The following is an 18,766-nucleotide window of genomic DNA, read 5'->3' on the forward strand; positions in this document are numbered from 1 at the left end:
TGCAGTTCTTTTATTGTTACATCATCAGTGCTGCATCTTGGAGTGGGGATTCAGCACATGCAGTGACTGAGGATCATCATTATCATCACATTTGTAGAAAAGCACAGTGGTTTGTCGTAGACCAAGAATTTGCAGAGGCACTGTAGATTCTGACCTTAGGTTTTTCGTGCATAAGGATCCAAAGTGCAGATGTTCTCTTATTGCCTCACTGTTCAGAGGGACATTTTTAGGTGTTTTGAATACAGGTTAGCGACATGGTTTGTCAGAGCTAATTACAGACTATAGGCTATTTGAACGTCAGCATTACCTTATCATAAGGGTTAGACTAGTACATGTCTGCACATGTAAGCCAACCGCTTAATGAATGCACACTGATTACATTTCCCACAAGAACCCTAGCGGCGATGATCCCATCCAATGAATGTCATTTCTGAAAAAAACACACCTTTTTTCTCAAACTCATGCCTGAAATGATACATTGCATAATGATAACTGTAATGAACAGAGAGGCAAGTGTCACTAACTGGGCCACCACACTAAAAGTTGTGTCTGAGCCTTTGAATTTGCCATTGATTATAACATATATATTTGGAACTCAAGCACAATGGATTCAGCAGTGGACTATTGTGTATTTTTTTGGTATTGTCTAAACAATGAAATCCAATTATATATTTTTCTTGTTGTATCCGTATTGGTGTGATTTCTGTGTATTGTGACGTCATGTGTCTACTACAATTTCAAGCTGCTAGAAAAACTGAGCAGGTGTTTTACTATTATTTTAAAAAATGAGAAAGGAACCTCCTCTCACAGCACCTGTTTTATTGATGTGGTGTTTATTAAACTTGTGCTTCCTGTTTAGTTATCCATCTTCAAAGGGACTTTATTCATATCCTTCAGGCATACATTTTGTGCCAGCAGTAGGTTTCCATTACCTCAATGTGAGGAGATTGCTGTCTCAGCAAGATGGTATACCAAACAGAGCTTGTGCGACAATAAACAGTAGTAAAGCGTGGGCACTAGGGTGTGTTCGTCTCCCCGGTGAAGTGCAGTGTGTCAGGCTGAGAGGACTGTGACTCTGCTCCTCTGAGACCAGGGCATCCAGGACAAATACAAGTCAGCCATCTGAGTCATGCTCTGAGAACCACTTCTCAGTTGACACTGTGGCATGATGGGAGAGGGCACCGACTGTCAGAGGAAAACAACCACCTACAGTATGTTCAGAACAACTGCATCTCAGTCTAATTATATCCACCTAACTTTGGTGGCTACTACAATAGAGCTAGAGCATCTATTGGACCACACAGCAACAGCTCTTATTCATATTCATCTTAATGTGCTGTTGAACTTATCTGTCACATTTGCACAGAGTTGGAGCAGTAATTTCACAGATTTACCCTCCATGGCGCTCATTGGCGCTGTAAGAGTGCTGACACACTGCTGGCAGCTCTCTCCCTTTGGAAACAGCGTGTGAAAGTCAGCAGAGATGTTCCCATCCAAACCCTTCTCTTTGTACTTGTAACAGTCACATTCGCTAAATGGCAAACCGCACCACCAAGCACTACATGACAGTACATGATATTAGTTCTGTCTTTTCTTTGTGCTGATCCAAAGAGTGTCCCACTAGTGATGTTGTTTAGGAATGTGCTCTCAGCAGACCTACTCCATTTCCTCAGCTTCCCTTTTCACCCTGTAATAATCAATAGTGGGCTCTGGGCTCTACTGGCTCACTGACAATAGATTCAACATTGCATTAGAGATAAGGCTTGTCGCCAACCTGCAGTGACTGCAGAGTCAAACACACTTCACTCTCCCACTCACTTTAGTCTTATCTTCATCCCTGTCTGTCCTGCATCATTACAATTTGATGTCTCTTTAGCCGTCAGGTTGTGTGTAAAATTCCGTATGTGATAGTAACAGATAAGATTTATTTGTCCCACAATGGGGAAATTCCATTGTTGGAACACAGCTTGGACAGATTAGGGACAGAAGTATAATAAAAACAGATAACTAATCTTAATGATAACATTAATAATAATAGCGCTCTTGTTTACAGCTGTTATATGGACAGAAACAATTGCATCATCCCTGCAATCGTTCGCACATAATGTCACAGTATTGCACATGATTAAGTTAACCTGGACAAGTACATAAACAGAGGTGCTTTGTTACTTTTACCCAGTTGTATTAACAGGAGGACATTGCAAAATAAATTGTATTTCTCTATTTTCTAGCATCAAAATAACAGTACTCTAGTTGACAAAAGATATATGTAGGGTAACATACTAGTACAAGTACTGTAAGGTTATGAATGTCCACCCACTTGTATAGGGGGCGGGGCATTCAGGTTTGATATTGATTAAAGAATTGCTCAAGAATTCAAATATGACACAATGCCTAAGTGTGGGTAAGTTTGAATCGTATTTTTAAGAGAAGAATGGGGCACCAGCCGGATAATCGGCAATTTAACAACTCTAAAATCAGATATCTAGATTAATTAATTAATTAGAAATTAATTTGCTCGTTGATCTAAAGGTTTGAGAACGTAACCGTGACATTGACCCCATTTCTGGAAATGAAGGAACACTTAACCAAATGTGGGTTATGAAGATTTAATGACCAAAGAATTAAACAGATAGATATGAATCAGGAATATGCAAATGAGTCGATAACAGATGGAAAACACTAGACATGATGGTTCTAGATCTATCTAGGTGTGTGCAAGAGTTAACTCTAAGATGAAATTCAGCCTGTGAGGTGCATTCATACGAACGGTACCAGAAGCTGTGATCCTGAGGAGACGGGCCTGCGTGGGGTCCAAGGGCCTGCTTGGGGTCCAAGGGCCTGCTTGGGCTCCAAGGGCCTGCGTGGGGTCCAAGGGCCTGCTTGGGCTCCAAGGGCCTGCGTGGGGTCCAAGGGCCTGCTCTGGAGTTCGGCTCTGACGTTGTCTGGCCAAAGAAGGACTCGATCGGTTCTGCGATCTGCGTTCTCCTTGGCTCTGAGGCGTTCTCCTTGGCTCTGAGGCGTTCCCGAATGAAAAGGCCGTCGTGCTGCTCCACAGATGTGGCTGGTCTAAAAGGCTGTGGACTTGAAAAAGTTGCAAAAGGTCCTTGCTTGATTTTGCGTGATGCAGCATCAATCACGTTTTTAAAAACGGGCACAGGTTTCTTAGTTCCAGGAGGGAAAATTAGCTTCTCTTGGAAAAGTCTTTGTCCCGTAGCGTAGCATCGCTCACGCTAACTAGGCCCGAGGCCTGCTCCCAAGGCCTCATGGACCTTGCTGGTGGGACCCTGGATGGAGGGTCGAGCTTCGAAAGAAACTCGGATGGAACTCGCTCTGGAGCTCGGATGGTACTCATCTGCAACTCTCTGCTCTTTCCTTTTGTCTTTCCCCGCGGGGGTTTTGGCGCCGTGGCTTCAGCCAATCAGCGTGCACGCTGGGGTCAGAGCTGATAAGGCGACGAGATCTGGCTTTAGGCCACAAGAGTTACACAAAAGGTAAAATTGTCCACAAAACAAGTTATGAAACAGTTAAAATGACATGTTAAACACGGTATCACAATATGTACATGTAAAGTCATCTGGTGGACACATTTTTGCAATCTGATGATTGTCTGTTAAAACCACTAAAACCGCATAGTCTTTCAGCGTTTTAGCGTTTGTCTTGGAGAGATCGTTACTCTCTGTAATCCAAAAGGAGTAATTTGATGAAAAGTTATTTTCAAAGTTCAGAGCGTCTCTGTTGTCACTATTACATCCTCTCTTTCTTTTGAGGGGTGTAAAACTCCACACGGGCAGTAGATAACACCTAGCCCGCATTCCTGTCACCATGGCAACAGGGGTAGGACATCTGCATATCCTACATTTATGTCGACAATATTACATGACAAATGAACTTTTTCTTATTTTTTTGGTCCATCCTTTAAAAATACCAGATTTTATGCATCATTTGATATTTAATATACATGAAAAAGATCAGATATTGTATCCAGCAGCACTCTCACAATCAGGTACTTGAGTAGCATTCTAGCACTTTTATATTACATATTGTTCTGTACCAAAACTTACTATTCTTTGTGATGGGTTTCAGAATCTATAATTTGATGATGCTATATATAATAGAACATTTCACAAATGTTGAACCTGATCATTTCTTAGTGACTGGGACTTAAACTTGCTTTGTTCGTCTCTTCTTTTAACCCCCATGTTTATCTTCTTTAGTCCCCAAAAGAACCACATCTTATCGATTTATCAATATTTATATATATTGACTTTTTATTCATCATCAGTTTCAACCATTTGCAACAAACTATATTCACATAATCACATTTCTGAACTCTGCTGCTATTCTTAGTAATATCTGAATAAAACAAAGCCTCTATTCCCCTATGTCAAGGCTGAACTTGCTACCCGACACGGTAATGCAATTTGTTTCATATGAAAGTGTATTCCAATACATCAACCTTTTGTGGGAATATTAGTTGTGATGTTATGTTTTATTTATTTAGCATTTTCTGCATCCACTATAGTTGAAGAGTCTGTTTAAGTAATATAGAAGTAAGAACATATTTATGGTTTATCTTACAATACTTTGCTGTGCCTACACGTATTATTCCTCCACTGACAGATTTTAACCATACATTTCCTACATCTACACACATATTCAGATGTTTTGTCAGGTTTGGTAAATATGCTGTTTGAGCTAATAGGTGTATATACTGCTGCCGTTGTTGCTTGAGCCTCTTCATTTGTATGAATATTTTAGCTCCACAGTGGGTCGCGCGTAGATGAATTATGTAACGCAGAGAAGCCGGGAACAGAAGAACCATTTCCACTTCATCTCAATCTCGTGGTGAAATCTCTCTTTTTTCATTATGTTAGGATAATAAACTACTCCTCACCTTGACACATCCATATTGATTGAAGTTTGGCATAGGCCTCCAGGGTGTATAGTTGAAGCTCACATATTTCACAGTTGCTCTAATTTGTGACTAAAAAAAATCCTGCACCGAAAATTTCATCAGCATTATTTTATTGGCAGCAGTGTTTGATGTCAATTCATACACAGATTGCATAGAGCAAATCAGTCATTCACTGTAGTAACTTCATCCTGAATATAAAAACAGAAGAGGTGTATGTAGTAGGTGAAGTAGTTCTGTCAGTCGGTAAATGTAAAATGACAACTCCTTTATTGCATAGTACCTTCCAAGCAAAAAACAATCAAATATTATTCAGTACTAAGAAATTGTTGCCTGTGAACCCCAAGACGACTCACTTTTACAAAACTTTACAACGATGTGCCTTGTCCAGCGAAAGAAATAGTCATGTCAAAGATTGTTTTAAGTTGTTTTACGTGTGAGAAAGGCACCGCTGTAAGAGGGCACAAGCCACACCAGGTGCCAAGCCTGAATAAAGCTACAAGACAATCAGCTATGTTAGATGACAAATGTACAAAAATAACAATTCACAAACACATTCAACCAATTAGGAAATAGAGTGTGAACTGAATGTCTTTCTTTGACACACCCAAACCTACTGTACCAATGTGAAAAGACCACACTAACCTCTTGTGTAGAAAGTGCAAAACATATTGCAACCAGTTGAACAATAGGTGATGTTTAGGAGGTAGACTGCTGATTAAGGGTTTCCCTTTGCTTTGCAGTGCTAAAGCATAAGACATGGAAGGGGCCTTGGCAGAGGGCCCACATCAGCATCGAGGAGAGGGAAGAATGTACTGCATGTATAATAACCATTCCTGTCACATACAGCGCAGTGGTTGCTCAGTGTATGTGCAGCTTTGTTCAAACATCAGTCAGTCCCTGGTACAACCTCGATAATACAAAGAGCTTTGACTTAAGGCAGCTCTTCTGCACCATTTATGGAATACTATTGTGACAATATGACAGCTATACGACTCTGAGTTGCCCATACAGTTTGATCTTATTGGATTGTGAATTGTGCATCTTTTTACACTATAATAGTTTCATATATTTCATATAAATCTTTTACACTTCCTTCTAATAAAATAAATCTAAATCGATGTCAGAAATACAAGTCTTTAAATTTGCTCTTCTTTTTAACAAAATAGTTATATTTTATATTCTTAAAATGGGTTGAATTAAATTTAATAACAATCAAACCTTTCAACATTAAACATTTCCAATTTTACCTCAAGGGCCAACTATTTTAATACGTTTACCTTAAAGATACCAAAACCTTCATTACCCTGCTCTATGCAACATGGTATTCACATAACACTCTCTCTAATTTATCTGGAGATTTTTGTGTCTATGACTACATTGAGAGGAATCCACAGACAAGATCTTGAAGGAGCTTGGTCTGTTTCTGGGTGGTTCTCAGGACTTCCTCGTGGTTTGCTTTTTCTTCACTGTCGTAGTCGGTTATAACCTTGTTGGTTATAAGAGAAACTCCCAGGACACGCAGGCCACAGTGATGAGCCATCAACACCTCGGGGACTGTGCTCATGCCTAGGGACAAAACACAAACATTATTTACAATTCTGTTGTTTCTATTGTACTTTGGATTGGATAGGCCTAATTATTATATTATACTATTCGTTTTCATACTACATTACACTTTCTTATTTCCTATACAACTCTAATAACTACAATGCATATGGATGTATTTGATCTTAGTAATTGTTGAATATGTATTTGTTCATGACAGTAAACAGCACTGATTAAACACATGGCATTAAAACTATACTTACCAACAGCATCAGCCCCCAGCGTCTGCAAAAGTTTGCACTCTGCAATGGTCTCGAATGAGGGCCCTGCTACCATGCAGTAAACACCTTCTTGAAGGAAGTGGGTTACCCCCATGGCTTCAGCTGTAGATCTCAATTTGACCCTCAGCTCACGGTCATAAGCATCGGACATGCAGGGGAAACGCACTCCAAACCTAGGAGGAAGGAAGGAAACAAAATATAAACTCCAATGCAATTTTATGACCACTGATTATTTACCTTATAGCCTCAGTCAGGAGGATATTCAAATGTTTTGTTAATAATTTAAACTTAAATGTTCACGTAAGCCTGTGTAGAATAAGTGTAAAATCTGTAAATCACTCAAGAATTTTATGGGGTATTTGTGCAGCCACAGTAACTAACATATGGCATTATGTTCGTAGAAACATGTGACTGTGAGAAATATATTAGAAAGAAAACCACAACATCCAGAGCCAAAACTACAAACACGTTTATGTAGTTTTGGCTCTGAATGTTGAGGTTTTCTTTACCATCAACATTTGAATTCCAATATTATTTGAGAAACTAGGAATATACTTAATTACATTTATTTGAATAAAATATATAATTGAAAAGAAACCTTTCGTCATTTGGTCCACACAATGGGTTTTGTCCTGCAAAGCCCGGCATGTTAATGTGATCTTTAATGATCATAATATCGCCAACGCTGTAGCGGTCATTGAGTCCTCCTGCTGCATTTGTCACAATCAGGGTTTTCACTCCCAGCTGAGAGAAGACACGCACAGGATATGATACCTGGAAAAAAAAGTTTTTATAAGATCAAGATCACTGGAATAGAAGAATAATTTAATTATGCATTTTCAATTATTTGTTGTATTACAAATGTTTTCCGGTGCCATGGCTTTTAAAGGTCGATTTAAGATATAGTTTGATTCTACAACATTCAGAAATTATTTTCTGGATTTCACATTTACAACTTACGTAGGTACCTTTGGACAGAGACTTTTCTTCCTCACCTGTGCCTGGCTCTACAATTCTGTCCATTTAAGGACAGGCAACCCTGATGCCCGTTTTGCCTAAAGGAACTATGTGGGTAACTGTGTGTAGTCTTTGCGGCTGTCTGCTCTTGTTGTGGATGTTGTTGTTTCTCTGTCCCCTTGCAGAGCAGGTACCTGCTGTAAAACAATTTTAATTGTTTCAGGCCTGGTTGGTGTATTTTGATATTCTTCCCCATTCTTCATCAGAATGAAATTGAATAAACCAGTTAGTGTTACACACATGTTTCAGTGGGTAGATGGGATACATGAGTCGTATTTGTTTTTATATAATTATTATGATTTTGGTTTCTTGGCAAATGTTTTGTTTGATTTCAAAGAATACCTTGGTTTTATGATTAAATTAGTAAGCTGTTGATGTGAAAGCTGGAAGTAAATACAGTGTAAAAAGAGACAAAAGTCCAGACTCAGATTGACAGTGACACAGTGGCACAGTGCAACTGTTATCCAACTTAAGTTGGTTATTAACATGCATAAAATGACTTTTGAATCAGCAAGTATCAAAGTACAGAACAATCTAACATGTAACACAAAGCAGCTTTGAGAGCTCATATCCAGTGTGTCTGGGTTTATATCTTAGCAGAATAAAAACAAAAGAAGTCCATTCTTTCTTGTGTATGGAAATAATATTTTACACACAGTTTCCACAATGAGTTCCAGTCCCCACCTTGAATAAGTCATGATAGAATATCAGAATACTTGTTAATAGTGAATCTTACCATGTGTATGTTATAGCCCTCATATAGATGAAATCTGCCCTGCATGCACACACAATCATGGCCCACGAGTTTTCCAAAGACCAGCTTACCAGCATGACCTGCAACTGCACAGTGGAGAGAAAGCAATAAAATAAGAGTATATCACTTTATTTTTCATTGAGATTCAACTGTACACCTCTTGTTTATTGTTAATATAATGATGTATGTAAAAGAAAAAGAAAAGAAAAACTGAAAACACATTTGAGTAAAGGGAATACTATACCAGTGCTGGTAGGAAATCGAGGGATGTCTTCATATTTGAATGTAACACTTTCCTCCAGCCTGTCAGCCAAACCACCCAAACCTGAGCCACAGATGATGGCCACTACAGGGCGTATTGCAGTTTGATTCAACAACCACTCTGCTGTTTCTTTGTACTCTTCAAATCTATTGAAAGAAAACATCCTTATTATTTCAGAGTAATTCATGTAACACTGTCCAAACACGTCTCAAGAACGTGTCAAAACAAGAAACTTCTTGTTTTGACAGTTGTTTAAAAATGTCCCATAGCTCTATCCGCCAGACAATAATGGTTTAGCTGCCTGTTGACGGCCACTAAGTATAATATGCAACAATTTCAAATAAAAAACAACAACAACTAAGCAAACGCGTTGTAGCTGTTGTTACCACACATGACATGACATTTCTGTGGCAGCTGTCACTTCTAGTGGCTGCTTTTTTATTCCACAGGTGTCCATGGCGGCAAGACTACCATGTGACAGTATACTTAGAATTTAGGTGGAAAATTGCAAAATGCAGTAGCCAATGAATAACTGCAGTCTCAGTTGTAATAGATAATCTATCAAACCAGACAGGTTTAACAGGAAACTAAAGACACACAGAAACTAAAAGTGAACACATGCAAGACAGAATAATCCAAAGAACCTAAAATTAAATGAACTAAATAACAAAATATTGTAGTATTAAAGCTATACTATAAAAGGATGTGGGCCTGGATTATGAGTTATAAAAGGCACATTTTGACACAATAACAGGCTGAATAATTCCACGTTCCATAACTGATCTTTATGTAAGAGAATAGGATTTTCCTCTGTGAGAAGAGAGCGGCTGCAGCTCGGAGCTGTCCGTGGTCCTGCTGAGGACCAAAGCCCCCTTGACCCGAACATAAAGACAAGCCTGGCGAGCTTTGTGCCAGACAACACAGTGCAGCGCAGGCAGTTTAACTTACTGCTACAGCTTCGTGTCTATTGTGGAAGCTAACAGACTGGACTAGTTACATTCAACATTGAGCAGGTTATAACAGAGGGGTGATTAGTTTGGGAACAGATTGATAAGCTTAAGTGTAATGTCAAGCTAGCTAAACACGGGCAGGCTATCCGATTAATGCGCTAACATTTAGGTTTTGTCTGCCACGTAGGGTACATTTTAGACTATTTTAAAATAATGTCAAATAGTCGATACATTTCTAACAGCCTATTGGTGATATTATTGATATGTTTAGGCTACAGTGCAGCATTGACAACCATAATGATTATGTGTCCAAGTGCGCCTCACATCTCGCGTCATTCTCATCATCATCAGACGTACCTGCGGTGAGAGTGGGGCACTGCCATCTCGACACAAACGGCACTCGGTCTGTGCTACTTTAGTTTATGACAGAAGCTTCGCGTCCCAACTTCACAGTAGTTTAGCGGCTGATGGAGACTCGTTGCAGGAGAGTGGAGGTCAAGCTGCGTGCCGACGTCATGCACGCTGAGTGCGTGGGCGTGGTTTTAGGGGTCCCGGTCTCTGTGAAGTGGACAAATCCTATTTTCTAGCAGAATGGGCTGCTCACTCAGCCGTACTCTGGCTCAGACAGCAGGAAACAGACTGAAATAGAGAGAAAAAAGCATTGGTCAAGAGGATTGTTAAGGCTACACACGTATTTGTGTGGTTGTATATATACTGAGGGATTACACCGACGTGTGTGTGCGCGCGTGTGTGCGTATGTATGTATATATATGTATATATATATATATATATATATATATATATATATATATATATATATATATATATATATATATGTATATATATATATATAAATAAAACATTACACCGACGTGTGTGTGTGTGTGTGTGTGTGTGTGTGCGTGCGTGTGTGTGCGTGCGTACGTGTGTGTGTGTGTGTGTGTGTGCGTGCGTGTGTGTGCGTGCGTACGTGTGTGTGTGTGTGTGTGTGCGTGCGTGTGTGTGCGTGCGTACATGTGTGTGTGCGTGTGTGTGTGTGTGCGTGTGCGTGTGTGTGCGTGCGTACGTGTGTGTGTGTGTGTGTGTGTGTGTGTGCGTGCGTGTGTGTGCGTGCGTACGTGTGTGCGTGTGTGTGCGTGCGTACGTGTGTGTGTGCGTGTGTGTGTGTGTGCGTGTGTGTGTGTGTGCGTGTGTGAGTGTGTGTGTGTGTGCGTGCGTGCGTGCGTAGATGTTGTGGTTACGACAGGTTGCTACGGTCGCTTTAGCGTTCTATCTATCTAATAGTTTGCGGCCAATCAGAAAACAGCTTACTGGAGTGTTCAGGTTTCCAGGACAACAAACTACAAATTGAGCGCTGTTTAGTACGCTATTGAGATGTATCAAGCCATTTCAATCACAATTTTGAGGAAAATAAAGGTAACTTTTTTACTTTCTAACAATGCAATAACAAATGTCTTAAGATAAACGTTTACTTGGCTAGTCATTTGAAAGTAAGACGACAACACGAGGGAGGACTGGGACCAGACACTAAGCTCAATAGTTAGCTAACGCTAACAACTTAAACAGTTAACGTGAGTTAACAGTCTAATTATTAACCCTTAACTTCATATCGACAATATAATGAAAATAATTTACCCTTTACTATTTTTGTTATCTTGTTCAAGTTTTATTTAACAAACCAATCAATAATTGTGTATATCATTGGTTCTAGACAATAATAAAGCTGCTTTCTTTGACTAATCTGAAATGTGTTTTAACATTAGCAGGTTACACAATATTCTGCAGATAATAACCATTTTCCTTTGTCTTTCTGTAGGTTCAGGAGGCATACCTAGCTGTTAATGCATGAAGAATGACAACAATACAGATTCCATCAAAAAACAAGATGATAAAAACAAAAGTGTCAAATCCTAAAACAGTTTTGAAGGATGAAGAGAAAGTGAAGAAGGTATTTGCTTTTAACTTACTATGAACTGACTGCAAACCTTTATTTATTTTGTTACGCGAGTAAAAGTACAGACAGAAGCAACAAACAACAAAATAAATAAAAAAAAATACTGAAGTAAAAGTATTTGGCCTATTTAAGAATAAAAAAGTGAATGTATTTAAATGTGTGTGTAGCATATATGTAGCATATTTCATGCTGGGACTTAGAACTCAGCCATTTTATCAAATCTCTGCTGGAGCAAAATTAAAGTAAAAAGTGTTACTTTCAACCACTGTTGACTACAGTGTTTGTATTTGAACATGGGACTAAAGGAGAAGCCATTTTACTGTGAAGCAACTGGATTGGATCCAAATCTTTGAAATGACCTGTGTCAAATGACAGATTGTTCTAATAATTACTTTGGCATCTTGGGGTGCTCCAAAATCAATATCTCACTGCAGCGATTTTTGGCGGTGACTTCACTTCAGCAAATATTTAGACCCTCCTCTTTTTGGCTTTATATCTGTACTCAAACTAGGAATGGAACTATGGTGCAGGGGACACCATAGACACACAAACATTTTTTTTTAATATATCACACATTTTCTGTAATTTGTTGAACTTTTAGGGTAATTTTGACAAATATAGTCAGGATTCAGTAAAAATACTCCCAGTAATATAATATAGATTTGATGTGGTAAACCCTTTAGAGTGCATTGTTTTGACTGTGACATTCACATGCAAAAGTGATACATGGTAATTATGTGATAGGCCTCTCGCCAGCTTGTGGCGCTTGGGCTTATCTAGATGCTGTGCAATGGCAAGAAGCCATTGTGAGTGACTGCGTAATGCATGGCCGTATCCTGTACAGTTGCCATGATGTACTAGAACTATTAGAACTCTAAATTACTAGAATTCTAAGAGTTCAGAAAAGTAGTACAATGTAGTACTGCAACATAGTACTACATCCATCCATCCATCTATCCATCTTCTTCCGCGGGTCATGTGGGCAGCAGTCTAAGCAGGGACTCCCAGACTTCCCTCTCCCCAGACCAGACCAGTACCAGGATTACTAGAATTCTACAATACAGTAGTACATCAACATAAAACTGCAACGTAGTAGTAATACAACAACAACAACAACAACAACAACAACAACAACAACAACAACAACAACAACAACAACATATTACTGCAAAATACTTTATATACTCCAAGTACTAGAATTACTAGAATTCTAAAAGTAGGGAAAACATCTACAATACTTCAAACCTTAAAAGACCTGAAAACACTCTGTAAACTCTTTGAGACATTACCTTACTCACTCATTCATACTGTTTTGCCATGGAGATCTCTAAAGTCTAACTAACTCTGCAATGTAAACTAAACAAAATATTTAACTTGTCATTCTGACAAACACCAAAATTAATAACAATAATCACACGACTAAGGACTCCTGAAAAAGAAAAAAATGCAACCTCTGGAAGTGTAACGGAAATTCCGCCTCACTAATGGATATAAAAAATTGCAGTTTGACGACAAATTCCACAATAACAACAAGACCGAGGAATACCAAAAGCAACAGCAAGCATCACACGAAAAATATCAACAAAAAATATCTACAAACCTTGAATGACAAAAATCGGACAAGAAATGCGTAACTCACGTTTCTTCTCGTCACTGTGGATCACTTTAACCACTGTGGGTCCACGACTGTCACACAGAGGTTGTTGTTGTTGTTGTTGTTGTTGTGGTGGTGGTGGTGGTGGTGGTGGTGATGTTACTTTTAATGGCAGTTGGCAGCCAACTGAAAAGGTGCATTTACCGCCACCTGTTGTAGTTGTACGTCTTCAAAGTATGTGTTTTACGCTATACCGTAAAAAAGAAAAGAAAAAAAAAACAAGGAGAAAGACAGAGGAAGAAAGAGACAGAGAGAAATAGAGAAATAAGAGAGAGCCCTATACACAAACTGCCTTCTTCTTCTTCTTCTTCTTCTTCTTCTTCTTCTTCTTCTTCTTCTTCTTCTTCTTCTTCTTCTTCTTCTTCTTCTTCTTCTTCTTCTTCTTCTTCTTCTTCTTCTTCTTCTTCTTCTTCTTCTTCTTCTTCTTCTTCTTCTTCTTCTTCTTCTTCTTCTTCTTCTTCTTCTTCTTCTTCTTCTTCTTCTTCTTCTTCTTCTTCTTCTTCTTCTTCTTCTTCTTCTTCTTCTTCTTCTTCTTCTTCTTCTTGGTTGGTATCCAAGTGTTAAATTACCACCACCTACTGTAGTTTTGTTGTTGTTGTTGTTGCTGCTGTGTTACTTTCAATGGCTGAAAAGGTGCATTTACCGCCACCTATTGTAGTTGTACGTCGGTGGCGCAGACTCGTCCCACTGAGTTTATACTTCATTGTGAAAGTCCATGGGATCAAAGCAGAAAGGAATCAAATACACACACAATATTTTCGCATATGCTTTATATCATCACATAGCGGAGCATGTTCAGAAATGATTCTAAAAGGGGAGTGTGGCATCGTGTCGAATTGAGAAGACCAGAACTGAATAGGGTTGAATTAGTTTTTATTGTTTCCATTCCGTATCATTCAACCAACTTCAAAGCTAAGCAAGAACAACATACTACAACATAAGACTGAAAATACTGAATACACTGCAAGCAGAAGGATTACTAGAATTCTAAAAATACAAAAATGTACTACAACATAGTACTACAATGCAGTACTACAACAATGCAGTACTGCAGTAGGTTGACTCCCATTTAGCGCCTTTAGCCTGTTTTCTATTTCTGCCCATTCAAGCTCTTTTGTTCCAAGGAATCTTCCTGCAGCTTTAGCAATGATCCTGATCCTTTCAGTTCTTTTGAGTTTGAGCAGCAGTTTATAACATCCACCATAAAGAGTACAAAATCCTCTATCCACCACCAACTAAATTCAGTACTAAAAGTACTGAATACACTGCACATAATAATAGGATTACTAGAATTCTATAAATACAAAAATGTACTACTACATAGTACTGCAATGTAGTACTAGAACATACAACATAGTACTAAAAGTTGTTGTTGTTGTTGTTGTTGTTTTATGGCGGTTGGCATCCAAGTGTTGCATTACCGCCAGACTTTATTCTTTCGACTTCATTTTGTTGTTGTTGTTGTTGTTGTTGTTTTATGGCGGTTGGCATCCAATTGTTGCATTACCGCCAGACTTTATTCCTTTTGTTGTTGTTGTTGTTGTTGTTTTATGGCGGTTGGCATCCAAGTGTTGCATTACCGCCAGACTTTATTCCTCAGACTTTGTCGTATTGTTGTTGTTGTTGTTGCTTTATGGCGGTTGGCATCCGAGTGTTGCATTACCGCCAGACTTTATTCCTCAGACGTTTCGTAGTCCTCAGACTCTGTCGTAGTCCGCAAAAGCACTCCTCCCACTGCCCTGGCGCCACAAAGCCCATGAGGTCACGATGTGTCCCCGTGACCAGAATAGCCGTTGTGTCAGAGACCAACCGGCCCCACTCCAGGGAGACTCCTCTTCACCCTCCTCGCCCTCTCCGACGTTCGGTGCTTTGGAAGTACAAAGCCCATGAGATCATGGGACGTCTTTGTTGTTTTACAAAGCCCATGAGGTCATGGGACGTCTTTGTCGTTTTATCCTTTAGAAGTCCTTCTTCCATCACTTTGGCGTTTCTAGGCCCATGAAGTCCAAGCGCGTTAGAACATCCTCTTGCTCCTCATCCTCGGCTCAGTCTCCAACACCCCCCACCTCTATAAACGTTTACCCAGCCCTGTGCTACATAAGTAAGCAACCACAGCCTGACACAAACCCTGTGACTGGATCGCCAGAACGTTCCGCAGATTGAACTCCCGCCCATTATTCCGAAACCACAAGGCCAACCCGGCCCTTTCCCTATCATAAGCCTCACAGCAAATCAGCACATGCTCGACAGTCTCTGGCACCCGACAGTGACCACACAGACCGGTCGGATGTTTGCCTATCCTACTCAGTGATTGAGTCCAGTATGGCCAATCCTCATGCGGGCGAAGGCCCTTTCCTCCCACGCGTTCCTGCCCATAGACCCGCAAGGACCCACACTACCCTGTATGTGATAGAGATGCCGTCCAGTAACACAGTGGCTCCAAAATTCCTGCCAAAGGCCGACCACATGACTCTTGATAACAGGCTTGATTTCAGATTTGCTTAACTCAACCGCCACATCAATTGATGGCCGCCGAAGGGAACGTTTAGCCAGTGCATCAGCCATTTCGTTACCATCCACCCCCACATGCGCAGGGACCCAAATGAAGGAAACCCTCACATCCTTCCTGGACAGGGAGAGCATCAGACAGAAGATGCCATTCAACACATCCTGTCTGCAATCCGATTTCCCAGATTTAATGCTTTGCAATGCAGAAAGGCTGTCAGAGGCCACCACAATGCCGCAACACTGCAAAGCAGATTCCGCCCATTCCAACGCCAACCGTATCGCTATAAGTTCCGACGTGAAAACAGAAAGGCGATCTGTCAACCTCTTCTTGACCGCTAGCCCCAGGTCAGGCACAAAATAAGCGGCGCCAGTACGCCCACTCTCAGGATCCCTAGACCCGTCGGTATAAATAAACACATCACCTGAGTGCTTATCGATGAGCGCTTGAACGGCAAACTGCGGTGCCCTCCCAGCGACTCCTCTAAGCTTGCCATGCAAGCTAACATCAACAGGAGCCGGGACAAACTTCCACGGAGCTATAGCAGACAAAGCCACCGACGGGCTCACACGCAGATCACCAACCCCCGCAAGCCGCGCCTTCGCATTTCCTACCTGGCTGAAAATCATACCGCCAGCCTCACTCTGCCCCCCATCAACCCTGAGAAAGTCCCTCACCGGGTGAGAGCTCGTATGACCTTGCACATTCACCCAGTAAGCCAACAGAAGTTCTAGCCTCCGGAGCCGTAACGGCAATTCCCCCAACTCAACCTGCAGCGCCGAGACAGGGGAGGTCCTAAAAGCCCTACAGCAGATGCGCAAGGCCTGGGCTTGCTCCACATCAAGCTTCTTTAAGTTAGTCTCAGCCGCAGACATGTAGGCTATACAGCCATAATCAATAGCCGCCCTCATGACGGCCCGATAAATACCCAGGAGCGACCTTCTGCTGGCCCCCCAGTCCTGGCCGGATAGACAACGAAGCAAGTTATTCACCCTTTTGCATTTACCACTGACCTCATCAATGTGCCGACGCCAACTAAGCCTCTCGTCAAAGGTGACCCCCAAGAACCTCACCTCCCTGACCTGTTCGAGCACCTGCCCATGCAGTCGAAGGGAGACGTCCCTATGTCCATTGAAGAAACAGATCACTTGAGACTTCCGTACGGACAGTTTAAACCCCCACTTCAGGGTCCACTGCTCCACCTGCTGTATTGCCCTTTGCAGTTTCGCCTCGTAAAACCGGAGATTCCTCCCTCTCACCCATAGAGCGCCATCGTCAGCATAAAGGCTCCTCCCAACAGACCCATCCACGTCGTTCCTTTTTCAGAGTCCGACTGGCTTTATTCCAGGGCTGACTCTTCTTCATCTTCATCTTCCTCTCCTTCTTCGGCGCTTCTGCCGCACAGCTTTATTTTTTAGGCTTCGTTCTTTAGGCTTTGATATTTCCACTGATGTTGCTGCTTGGTAGCCGTGCATCTACGAGACTGGGCGATTACAGGGGACCACCCCCACCTCCAGTTCTTCCCTCTGATCACTCTGATTCCCCAAAAGTAGACCCCCATCACTCTGACTCCCATTTAGCGCCTTTAGCCTGTTTTCTATTTCTGCTCCATCAAGCTCTTTTGTTCCAAGGAATCTCCCTGCAGCTTTAGCAATGATCCTGATCCTTTCAGTTCTGCTTTGAGTCTGAGCAGCACAGTTTCCAGAGTCCGACCGGCTTTATTCCAGGGCTGACTCTTCTTCATCTTCCTCTTCTTCTTTGATGTTTGGCGCTTCCACCGTACAGCTTTATTCTTTAGGCTCGATTCTTTAGGCTTTGATATTTCCACTGATTCGTTGCTTGGCAGCCGTGCATCTACTAGACTGGGCGAGGACAGGAGACCGGGGCCCCCACCTCCAGTTCTTCACTCTGATCACTCTGATTCCCCAAAAGTAGACCTCCGTCACTCCGACTCCCATTTAGCGCCTTTAGCCTGTTTTCTATTTCTGCCCATTCAAGCTCATTTGTTCCAAGGAATCTTCATGCAGCTTTAGCAATGATCCTGATCCTTTCAGTTCTCTTTTGAGTTTGAGCAGCACAGTTTATAACATCCACCATAAATAGTACAAAATCCTCTATCCACCACCAAGGTATTCTCCTTAATTTTGGAACCTCCACATTGGAACCTCCACACTTGAAACCTCCACACTTGGAACCTTAACACTTCCTGGGAGCAACCCTGGCTTCCCTCACTTCGCTCTGGCTGTGAGCAACGCTGGCTCGTCTCTCTGTATTTACTTTAACCTCGTTACTTGACACTTTCTTGACTGCATCCGCATAGGATATACCTTGAAAGACCTTAATTTTCTGCACCTCAGCAGCTCTTTTGCTAAACTTGCATCCCCCGTAGGCAGAGCTATGTTCTTCCCCACAGTTACAGCACTTCAGTTTTCATACTTCCCATACTCGTGATCTCCTGCACATTTACAACATCTTTGCTTCCCTCTGCAGACCGCTGCAATATGCCCAAAGCGCTGACACTTAAAGCAACGCAAGGGCGGTGGAACATATGGCCTGACGCCATAGCTCACGTATCCGAGGAACACCTTACTAGGCAGGCATTTCCCTTCAAGTGTTATCATTACCGACAGGCTGTCACATCTCTCTCCAAACCGGGTTACTTTCAACCGCCTAGCGTCCACTTCCTTAGCTCAGTTAAACTTTTCTTTACGTCATCCACAGTCACCGTCGTAGGGACGCCTGTGATAACTCCTCTGACCGTGTTTCGTTCAGCGTCTGAAACAAGAATGTTCTTTCCATCCAGACTTCTACTCCCAATCGCTTTCCTTTGCTGAGCCGCGTCTTTGCACATAACCACCAGCGAGCCATCCCTAAGGACTCTCGCTTATATAGACTCGTTGTCAATGCGAACGGATTCCACTCCCT

At 41.4% G+C, this 18,766-nt stretch overlaps 2 protein-coding genes across 3 annotated transcripts in view; one reads left to right on the plus strand and one right to left on the minus strand.

Annotated features, from left to right (window-relative positions):
- Positions 1 to 6,155: 6,155 nt before the first annotated feature.
- On the minus strand, positions 6,156 to 10,369 carry pnp6 (purine nucleoside phosphorylase 6). 2 transcript variants are annotated; one of them, XM_072435717.1, is made up of 6 exons: positions 10,085 to 10,369; positions 8,760 to 8,923; positions 8,498 to 8,601; positions 7,343 to 7,518; positions 6,727 to 6,917; positions 6,156 to 6,484 (listed from the first exon to the last, which is right to left on the minus strand). In XM_072435717.1, the coding sequence occupies exons 1-6, from the start codon at positions 10,108 to 10,110 to the stop codon at positions 6,291 to 6,293; spliced, it is 855 nt and encodes a 284-aa protein (XP_072291818.1). In that variant the 5' UTR covers positions 10,111 to 10,369; the 3' UTR covers positions 6,156 to 6,290. The 2 variants fall into 2 exon arrangements, with proteins under 2 accessions (XP_072291818.1, XP_072291817.1); XM_072435716.1 differs by lacking the exon at positions 10,085 to 10,369 and having other exon boundaries at positions 8,760 to 8,974.
- Positions 10,370 to 11,565: 1,196 nt separating this feature from the next.
- Positions 11,566 to 18,766, plus strand: part of hydin (HYDIN axonemal central pair apparatus protein) — a 50,816-nt gene continuing 43,615 nt past the window's right edge. Inside the window, exon 1 of the mRNA XM_072434419.1 lies at positions 11,566 to 11,675. Within this exon, the coding sequence (XP_072290520.1) occupies positions 11,580 to 11,675 (96 nt within the window). The 5' untranslated portion in view covers positions 11,566 to 11,579. The remainder of the gene's footprint in view (positions 11,676 to 18,766) is intronic.

This window comes from Eucyclogobius newberryi, unplaced genomic scaffold (assembly GCF_026437365.1).
Source record: "Eucyclogobius newberryi isolate DKJ021-1_F unplaced genomic scaffold, fEucNew1.0.hap1 SCAF_7, whole genome shotgun sequence".
In the NCBI taxonomy this organism is placed as follows: Eukaryota; Metazoa; Chordata; class Actinopteri; order Gobiiformes; family Gobiidae; genus Eucyclogobius; species Eucyclogobius newberryi.

Bases quoted from the DNA above. Each gene is read 5' to 3' on its own strand.
- pnp6 (XM_072435716.1), bottom strand. From the start codon at position 8,964: ATGAATTACTCTGAAATAATAAGGATGTTTTCTTTCAATAGATTTGAA. The intron at 8,602-8,759 runs GTATAGTATTCC...TCCACTGTGCAG, and splicing joins TCGATTTCCTACCAGCACTG to TTGCAGGTCATGCTGGTAAG. The intron at 7,519-8,497 runs GTAAGATTCACT...TTTTTTTTCCAG, and splicing joins AGGGCTATAACATACACATG to GTATCATATCCTGTGCGTGT.